Source organism: Myripristis murdjan, chromosome 9 (assembly GCF_902150065.1).
Source record: "Myripristis murdjan chromosome 9, fMyrMur1.1, whole genome shotgun sequence".
NCBI lineage: Eukaryota > Metazoa > Chordata > Actinopteri > Holocentriformes > Holocentridae > Myripristis > Myripristis murdjan.
In genome coordinates, this window is record NC_043988.1 from 5259127 (window position 1) to 5268937 (window position 9811).

The window sequence follows — 9811 nt, forward strand, 5'->3', positions numbered from 1 at the left end:
CCCTTGTGATTTTTTCCATGAAACCGGAACTATGTGTGTTGAGGAATCTTGCCTTATTTCACAGAATTCTGTCCCACAAATTTCCAGTGACTCAAACGGGTCCGTGCTCTTGTTTCTTGGGTGCAAGAAGAAAATGTCTCAGGTGTTTAAAAAAACATTTGAAGGAAACTGCACATTATAAAGGGGCCAACTGATGCCAAAATACAAAACTAGTGCCAGTGTGACAGAAAGTACAAAAATTAAAGATGAAGAAGAAGTAAACACCATTGTGGTCAGCACATCATGGTAAGTCATAGTATAGTATAGTATACATGTGTATATATATCTATATCTATCTATCGATTTCCACAGCAGTTATTTTGACATGCAATGGCAGGTAAATACAGGTGTTAATAATCACAGACTTTAATGACAGTTTGTGTCTGTTCAGCACAATAGCAGGACGTCTGGCTGTTTGACCTAAATATGACAGAAACTTAATTAGTGTCACTGGTAAAACCTGTGTTTGCCCTACACTGTAAACCCGAACAGTAAGGTTGACTTAAAAAATCTGTGAAGACTACACTTACAGTCTGTTGCAAAGTTGGTCCAACATAAAACTAATGCACTCTCTGAACGATTAATCTAGTTTTATTTTTTTGTGGCTCAGTATTTATGAGAGAACACCACCCATTCAAATATAATTTTTAAGTGAACCGAGGGACGTATGCTGACGTCATTGACGTCACGACGTTGCGCCCCGATGGACGTCTCTGGAAAAATCCATCCAACATGGCTGACCCTCGCATGTGGGAGCTGGCATAACGCAAAGTAACATGTAAGTAAACCATAAACATTTTAAAACTCCATTGCTTGTTATTTTTTTGCGGGCCTTAGATTATAACAATATTATATAGCTGAAATGTGTCTGGGCTCCCGTTGTGAAACGTTAATGTACCACGGCACAGCAGCCAACTTTTTCGCGCAATTTTTTTGAACGGCATCAACGGCACAAACGTCACAAAACTGAGTTTAACTTCGGCTAGCAAGTCAGAGATGTTGGCTGAAAATTCTTTTAAGCAGCCTGCGGCCTTCATTCTTCTGCTGAGTGTGCTGCTGCTGTTTCTGCTGAGCGCTTTTATCTGGTAAATTTGAAGTTAATCCTACATTCGATCAGTTGAACTAAGGTATCACCGCAGTGGCGGTCAACAGAGTTGCCAACTTTTCAAAAATCCATGGAGTGAGATTTCATGGAGCAATAGGACTGCATACAGTCCTATGCCTGAATTAATAGCCTACACCTCTTATTTTTCCTGATTTCCCGAGCATTTATATGGGCTAGGCAAACTTCAATCCACATGACAGAAATTAATCTATGGACCACCAAAGTAATGTTTGACTGTTTAATTAAATCAACTTAACCACGGTTGGAGGGGGTGTGCTCCAGTACGGTACGGGCGCTCATGCACGAGCACATACACAGTCATGCACGTAGTGTACGAACGTGGATACAACGTAAATTATGCCGTCCTCCTGCTTCCGCAAAATAGTTTAATGCGCGCAGCGCGATTAACTGCGAGTCGCGGCATTGCACAATCAATAATCAACTGATAATAATAATCAACCAGATCCAGCACACCTGACCGGGTGGAGTGGAAACATTTACAATAGAAAACAAGTCAGATTTGGCGTGAGATTTCTCTCTCGAGCGTGAGAGCGTGAGATTGAGGCTGAATGCGTGACTGCCACGGCCAATGCGCGAGAGTTGGCAACCCTGGGTCAGTTATGACAAGGTTAGGGTTACTTTACTGTTATGAAGTTAGCAAGATGTGGAATATTAACCCATTAATGTCCACAGTGGAATTTTATAATGGCCTTTACAACAAAGTACTAGCTGAGCCGAGCACAAATCCATTGACAATTTTCAAATTGATCAAGGTATGTAGCTCCATGAGAGGCTCGATGGCAGCAGTTTCAGTGCATTTCTATGGGAAAATGTCTGTGTTCTGTATTCTGATCATCTACTGACCTCTGTTCCTCTTGTGTCTTAAACACACACACACACACACACACACACACACACACACACACACACACACACACACACACACACACTCCCCACTGCCATGAAGTCTCTCATGGAGCTACATTTCTCTTCATTTCTCCATAATAGTATACTGGGAAATATTTTTTATAATTAATTCTTGCTTGAGTCTATCTGGTCATTAAGTATAACATTTTTTGAGCATGTGATCACAGGAATCTGTGTTTCAACTAGTGTTATAATGAAAAAATGAGTAATCCCTTTTGACTAACACCTAAAAATAGTATGTTACAGAAATGGCTGTATCTCAAAAACTACAAGGGGTTATATCAAATGATTGGTATCATTGGATTCAGAACAACTTAAATGTCAATAATGTATGCTTTGATCCAGTGTAAATCTGATATTTTATATGTAAAATCAATGTTAAACTTATTTTTTATTTTATTTATTTATTTATTTATTTTGCCATTTTCCCAACAACAACAACAAAACTCAACTTTGCTTGCCAATTATGGCATGATAAATATGTGAAATCAATTTTTTGATTTTGTCATGTTTAGCCACATGAATAGACAGTTTATATGGCAAATTTTGTTTTTCTACCTCTAACATAAAAAATTGTGTTTCCTTAACATAGGCTACTAAATATAGTCGTTGGTCATTAACAGGTTAATGACATATTCTTAGCCCGGTGATGTTAGCTTAGTGCCTCGACTGTCTGTTGAATGTTTGCAAACTTGTTAGTTAACTACATTATGTGACCAGTGCACGTTTTTCTTCACAGGCTCAGGTGGAAGATTGGCAGTGGACCTCTTCTAAATTCACAACAGTCCAGGTAATTTTGAAATTAATTAAGGATGTATGAGAATTGATATATGAGACATATATCTGCATTACATGTTAGTCGGATTATGTTTGACTATTTTTGGATTTCAAATGACCAGGCGGGCAGACTATACTAGGAAAAAAAAAGTTACTATTTTTAGATTAAATAACTGGGCCTACCTTATAAATGAACAAATGAATGAATAAATGAATAAACACAAACAACTAGTATTTGCAGTATATTAAATCGTTTTTGACCTAATAATTTTGCACGGAATGACACACTGGAGTCGGTCGGCTCTGACAGTGTTGCAGCACGTGCACCTACGCAACATCATAGCCTGTGATTTCCGAAAATAGTACTATGTCAACTATTGACATCAGCACAAGAACTGTTGAGGTATATGCAACATAATTTAGACAATTGTTTTTGTCATGTGCTATAATAATTGAAAGGACCTTCCACTATTATTCCAGCCTGCACTGTGCGTGTCCTCACACAGAGTGAGGCTGAATTGCTCGGTGAAATAAAATCGACAATACCCTGCGTGATATCATTTTTGCATTTGGATGATAGAGGAGGCTTAACATCCAGCGTGGTCTGGGTGTATCTGGGGAAAGCTGCCGTCATCACGGGTGTGTGCGCCTGCAGTTATAAAACGATGAACTTTGAAATATGCCAATTCTGATATGTTTATACTCAAAACTGACGGAGCAACCTAACGCAGACATGTTAGCTTACCGTTTTTAGGTGATATGTCATGTTGGTCGTTGAGCTGTGATACGCAAACTGTTGTTTGCAAAGTTTGCATTTGACTTTTTTTTCATCTATTTTGGTAAAATGCTGCCACACTGACGACGTCTTTGACACGGTAGAGGACTAAATGTTCATTAAAAGTTCTTAATTAAGAAAATATTCAGAAAACTAGGCCTAATTTTTTCTTCAATTCAGAACATACGGGCCCACCTGTCTGTCTCCATCATTGGTTGGGCTAAACCAAAATTGTGAAAACAAGGGGAGTGTTCTGAAGACAGACTGTTACCTGTGAAACACGGTGTTCTGAAAACACCCCCATTAGCACTTAGTGCTTTGCTCCTGATAAAATTAACACAGCAAATAATCGACCAATCAGATTTTGGTCGACCAAGAATGTATCGACCAATAAATTGACCAGTCGACTAACAGACTACAGCCCTATTAAAAATGTTGTCCAAATTACTAAAAATAAGTTACTGTGTTACATACATGTCTTAAAGAATCTGGAAGTGCAAGTGGATGGTATGGATGGAAGGTGAGCCTGAAGTTTAACATGGGGAATTATCGTACCAAGATGGCCAGATCTGGATGTGTGGAGGTGTCGGTCAACACAGGAAAAAGGAGCATGAACAATCCTGACAAAGAGCACCCACACTCAAACATAAAAAAGGCCAGACGAGCTGAAGTTAACTACCTTCCAAACTTACCCAGAGGAGAAAACCAGTGTAGTCTGGAAGAAATGAGGATACAAATTGCACACGAAGTTGAGAAGAATGATAGAAACCTACAACTGATCCAAAAGCTTATGGAGATGACATTTGCTCTTCGTCGCCAGGAGATTGTTCAGGAAAATCCACTGGTGAAGGACTTCCTCCAGAAATGGCCAGCTCTTCGAATCGAATCACAGGTAAAAAAAGACACTCTTGACCATTCTTTTGTCTGCCCCTCTTCACAAATCTTTCTCAGACTGTCCCCTCTCTATTCTGTCCATAATGCAGCAGCAACGGTGAGAAATTAGCAGATCCATATGTTATCCCAGACCATGAATGGGTTTTAGACATGTCCAAGTGGCCATCAATCATATCATATGATTGATGCATGTATATGTTAGTGACATATACACGTATGTCCTAGAAAAGCCCAGTGTCTATACAAAGGGAAATCTGCGTGTATACAATCCTTATAGGCATATAATTATGTTTTTTGTGGTCGTGTGCTAGAGATGAACGTTTTACGACACGGGACCAGAGTTTTGCATTTTGAGGGCAGGTGTCCTGTATGATACGAATTGGGCGTTGCACAGACTCGCCCTTGCCTTTAGGACAATCAGGGCCCCAATCCGCCCTTTTTAAGGCCTGTAGCCGCAGTTTTCTTCTATTTTTGGCAAAAGGATGTGATCCCCTCAGGATATTGAACATCCTCCAGCCATCCTTTTTGCGATTCATGCAGTTTACAGCACAGCAGCTCCTGGTCATATCTCCGGCTCTACTAAAAATGCAGTGAGGGTCGCTGCTTTTTGCCCCCTAGTTGTGTGTGCATGTCTGTGATGACGTTGCACAGAAACCCGTCTATACCCTTCTTTGTATTTATGTGGTTTGCAGGTTTGTGCTGAGTTTCATCGCATCACAAATGTCAACCTCCGGAACCAGTTCTATGCTGAGCTTGATCTACACACACCACGATTGGTGGCCTTGTACCGGCAGAAGACGACACGCACAGGCAAGATATCAGAGGCGCTGCGTGACATCCTAAAGATTTATGATCTCCAGGTGAGTCTTGTATGAATGTAAGATTTTGCATAGCTTAACTAAATATGCAAAAGATATTGTAGGGAAAAAAAAATCAGCTGATTGTGAGGGGGTCAGGTGGGATTTTTTTCTGAATTTATTGACTTTATATGGAATGACCCACTATTTAATGATAGTCTCATTAGTTTTGTAGCTTAATAGTGGCAAAGTATTGGCTTATAGGAGGTAAAGAGATGAAAGTGCTCCAAGCAACATCTTCAAATTTACTTGGCTGAATGCCATGCAATTTGGAAAGCACATTCATGCACCAAGAGGGTGAAACCTCAGCTCTAGTGACCTCATGATGTTTACTCTAGCGCCATGCTCAGGGTTGCTGACAATCCACATTTTCTACTTGCCCTCCCCCAGTGTTCACAAAGCCATTTGGGTAACAGCAGTGTAGGGCCTGTATGTGTTTGTCATTAATTTTTGCTTGTCTTTCTAGCAAGTACAAGATGTCAACATAAAACGCACTGTAGCCCTTCGTGCCCTTCCGGTATACCTGCGTGAGGAGGACCCACATTTCTTCAAGACATGGAATGTAAGTATTCAGTGCATTGTGCAAAAGTGAATGAAAGTAAATGAAATTATATTGTGTGCTTTCAAAGCTTGTTTAGCTCTTATTTACCCTTGCAACATCCTAGCATGCGTCTACCACAAACCCTCTTTCTACTGTCTCAGAACTCCCTGTGCATAGCCAATGTCTGCAATCAGGTGCTGGTCAGTTGCAGGAACATCTCATTGAAGATAACAGTTTCACCTGTTGCTTCTTCATGTTCACTCAACAAAATTTAGCGGTCACAGGTGTGATAAATACATATTGCTCACATGACCAGCCATCACAGTTTTAATTTTTTTTTCAAAGTATTTCAACCTTTTTATAAAAGGTGAATCATGTTACAAAACCCATAACATTTTTCCACAAATTTACATTTTTCAAAAAACATGATAAATATGGTGTAGAGTTGCAATAATACAGTATTTGCTATGGTTCAGACTTAACTAGAAAAATGGTTCAATATGTAGAGGGTTAGTCAATGTACTGAGCGAACCTGAGGAAGTAATAGGCAAAACATCTTTCGCTCCCAATAAAGTTACAGTTAAGTAATTTATGCAGTGGTTAATGTCTTCAATAAATGCACTTACCGAATTCCTTTAAGTAACCTTACACTTCAACCATCTATGCATATTCCAGATGGAGGAGTCAGACGAGCCAGACATCACTGGCACTCCTGTTGCTCTCGTCACAGTGGTCAATGAGAGCACTGAAAGTCCAGTTCACTTCAGTCCTGCGAGCACTGCTATTGTGGTGGAAGACGACCTTGTTATCAGCAGCATCCCCACGTTTGCTGATGCCTTTGCATTGCTGTTTGGGTTAATGTATGCCCTGCATTTGGACTATCCCAAGAAACTCAGCCACACTTTCACCTTCATCCAGAAAATTCTCATGGGTCTTGATGATGGTAAGCCACTGAAACCCTGCATACTCAGTCTCAAAAATGACCTGTTATTGAAACAGTAAGCCAAGTGACAAGTTGTATGTATACAGGTATGCAATGTACACTTGTGATGCCAGATATTATAACTTGAGAGTATGTTCTTGAACATGTTGCTGGAAGATTTTAATGAAACCGTTATTATGAACATTTTTCCAGCCTTCTTTCTAATTGTTAACATTAGAGTTGTTACATTTGTATGATGATGTTGGGTAACATGACCAGTATGTTTATGATGTAATTGGAATTACATCAGTCTTGCCTACCAGATCTACCTCGGTTAGCTCATGTTTACACATTTAATACAGCTTGTATAGAAACTTGGTGATCCTGAACCCTGAAGGAATGTAAGATATGCCTATTATGATTTCTTTTGTTTGTTTTATTTTGTTTTTGTTTTTGGGTTGTCTGTCCCGTCCATCTGTGTTCAGAGGTCAAACGTCAAGGTCACTATTATTATTGTGGTCATTGTTATGTATTTGATGTGTATTATTTTCTTGTTAAATACATTTTATTTATTTTTTTATCGTTATTGTGGTCGTTATTTGATGTGTTTTATTTTCTTATTAAATACATTTTATTTATTTTTATTGTCATTGTGGTCGTTACTTATTTGATGTGTTTTATTTTCTTAAATGCATTTTTTTATTATTGTGGTCATTTTTATTTATTTGATGTTTTATTTTCTTGTTAAATACATTTTATTTATTTTTTTATTGTTATTGTGGTCATTTATTTGATATGTATTATTTTCTTGTTAAATATATTTTATTTATTTTTATTATTGTGGTCGTTATTTATTTGATGTGTTTTATTTTCTTGTTAAATACATTTTATTATTTCTTTTTATTTAAATATTTTCCTCTTTAGTTTCATTTGTAGTCAGTGTTCCTATTTTGTAATTGCTGCTTTAAGAAATCCGGCTATATGCTGTTGTTTTTAAGCACTTTAAGATGATCTGTTTGGATCTGTCTGTTTGAATAGAGTTACCGAAATATCTCAGAGCTACTGTGAGATGGACTGACATACTTTTTGTGTGCTTGTTTTTTTCCCTCACTTGTTTAGTTTAAACTGTATTTCTGGTTCATAAACATTGCTGTGTGTTTGATATGTAGATGCACACATTGACACAAAATCATTCATATGCAGTCACCACTCACATACCTGCACAAATGTTTTCAGTTCATTTTCATGCTTTCAGGGATGTTCAATCATGCCATAGAATGCTGTGTCAATACTGTATCAACTTTGAAATATTTTTTTCAGCCAAGTACCCCCTGAGCAATGCAAAAAGAAATTGGTTTAAAGAAATCCCATATAATGAGGTACAACCCAGCTCCATCTGTGTCTGAAACAGCAACCTGATACTGCTGATATTGGCTGTATTGTATTGGTTTTTGCTTTTTCACTTTTTTCTTCTGTTTTCACCTGTGTCGCTGCTATGTTTCAACCACAAATCCTTTTTTTTTAAATTTTTTGTCTTGGCTTGGTTCACTTCTGATAACTGTTACTGATATGAAATATCCAGACAATGTTTAGATGAAAAAAAAATTATGTCTGAATAAAAAAATCTTGAATGGTGACAAGTTTACAGTATTACTGTTTTGATACTGTAAACTTAAATTCTGTATTTTTTTAAATTAAATTTTAAGTTCATTTGTTTAGTAGGCATAGGTTTTCAACAGACTTTGAGTTACAAGTATTTTATTGAGTTATGATTAGTTGTCAGAAATTTGCTCAGTTAAGTACATTTGAGTTAAAATGATTTAGTTTATAGAAGGTAAACGCTGAAAAAACGCTTAAAAAATAACTAAGTACAGTGGACTTAAAATTTAAAAATGATTTTAAGTTTGTATAAAACATAACTTTTAATAAGAACTTACTAAAAAAACATTGATCAGTTAAGTACATTTGATTGAAAATAATTTAGTTAGCAGAAAGTAAAAACGTATATATCTTAAAAAATAACTTTAAGTATAGTGGACTTAAATTTAAAAATAAATTTAAGTTTGCATAAAACTTAACTTTTAGTAATAGCTTACTTAAAAATATAAAGTTAGTTGACTTAAATATTTTGATGTAATCAGTTTCCACAAAATTTTTGAGTATTCTGAACTTATCGGGTTTTACAGTGTAGTATTTCATGTCCAAATGGCTGCTGTGAAAAAAAGTTTATAGAGTTTTCAGATGCTCTGCAATATGTGTATCTGCCTACATTGGCTACCATGTGTTCAACTCTAATGAAAGGCAAATATTTAATGCACGTCTTTGGCTGATTCGCTTGAAGACACAGGCAAAGGTGTTGCTTCAAGGTGTTTTTATACTGTGTTAAGAGGTGCTCTGTTCTCTGCAAGATGTTTTTTTTGCCCCAACAACTTCCATATTGTTATGGCTTGTGTGAATGAGCATGCACAAAAATGTGTTGGTAATTTATTGTGTGTTTAAATAGTGAGAATCACTAACTTTTCCAGAAATGTTGACCTGGTAATGCACTGGAATCTTTGTATTAAAGGAGCTAGGACGACATAAAAGTATAGAGAGCTGGAGAATCATTACAAAAGTTATGTGCACTAGATCACCATAGGTACCTAACTACATGGCCGTTTGTCATTTGTTCTTCAAAACTTTGCCGATCATCATCTAGTTATTAAAAATAGTTTTTTTTGCATTTATTAATTTGGATCCCCTTCAGTCATTACCAAAGTAGTAAGTATTTCTAAAGACAAGTAAACATTACACAAGTAACATTAAATCATAACACAAATAACATTACATCGTAATGCAAAAAAAGTAACAACTGCTAAAAAAACAACAACATATAAACAATGAATGAACAACAATAAACCTTTCAGTAGCTGTAATTATCAGGAAATAATTTATATTCAGTGAAACATCTGATACAGCTAAAAAATAACATGGA

The 9811-nt window shown here is 36.9% G+C and overlaps 1 protein-coding gene across 2 annotated transcripts; it reads left to right on the forward strand.

Annotated features, from left to right (window-relative positions):
• Positions 1–727: 727 nt before the first annotated feature.
• Positions 728–7461, forward strand: LOC115365538 (sterile alpha motif domain-containing protein 3-like). 2 transcript variants are annotated; one of them, XM_030060598.1, is made up of 6 exons: positions 728–817; positions 2811–2861; positions 4109–4515; positions 5210–5377; positions 5841–5936; positions 6591–7461. In XM_030060598.1, exons 3-6 carry the CDS (start codon positions 4162–4164, stop codon positions 6915–6917), a joined length of 945 nt encoding a protein of 314 aa, XP_029916458.1. In that variant the 5' UTR covers positions 728–817; positions 2811–2861; positions 4109–4161; the 3' UTR covers positions 6918–7461. The 2 variants fall into 2 exon arrangements, 1 of the variants encoding a protein (XP_029916458.1); XR_003928768.1 differs by having other exon boundaries at positions 744–817; positions 4444–4515.
• Positions 7462–9811: the final 2350 nt, after the last annotated feature.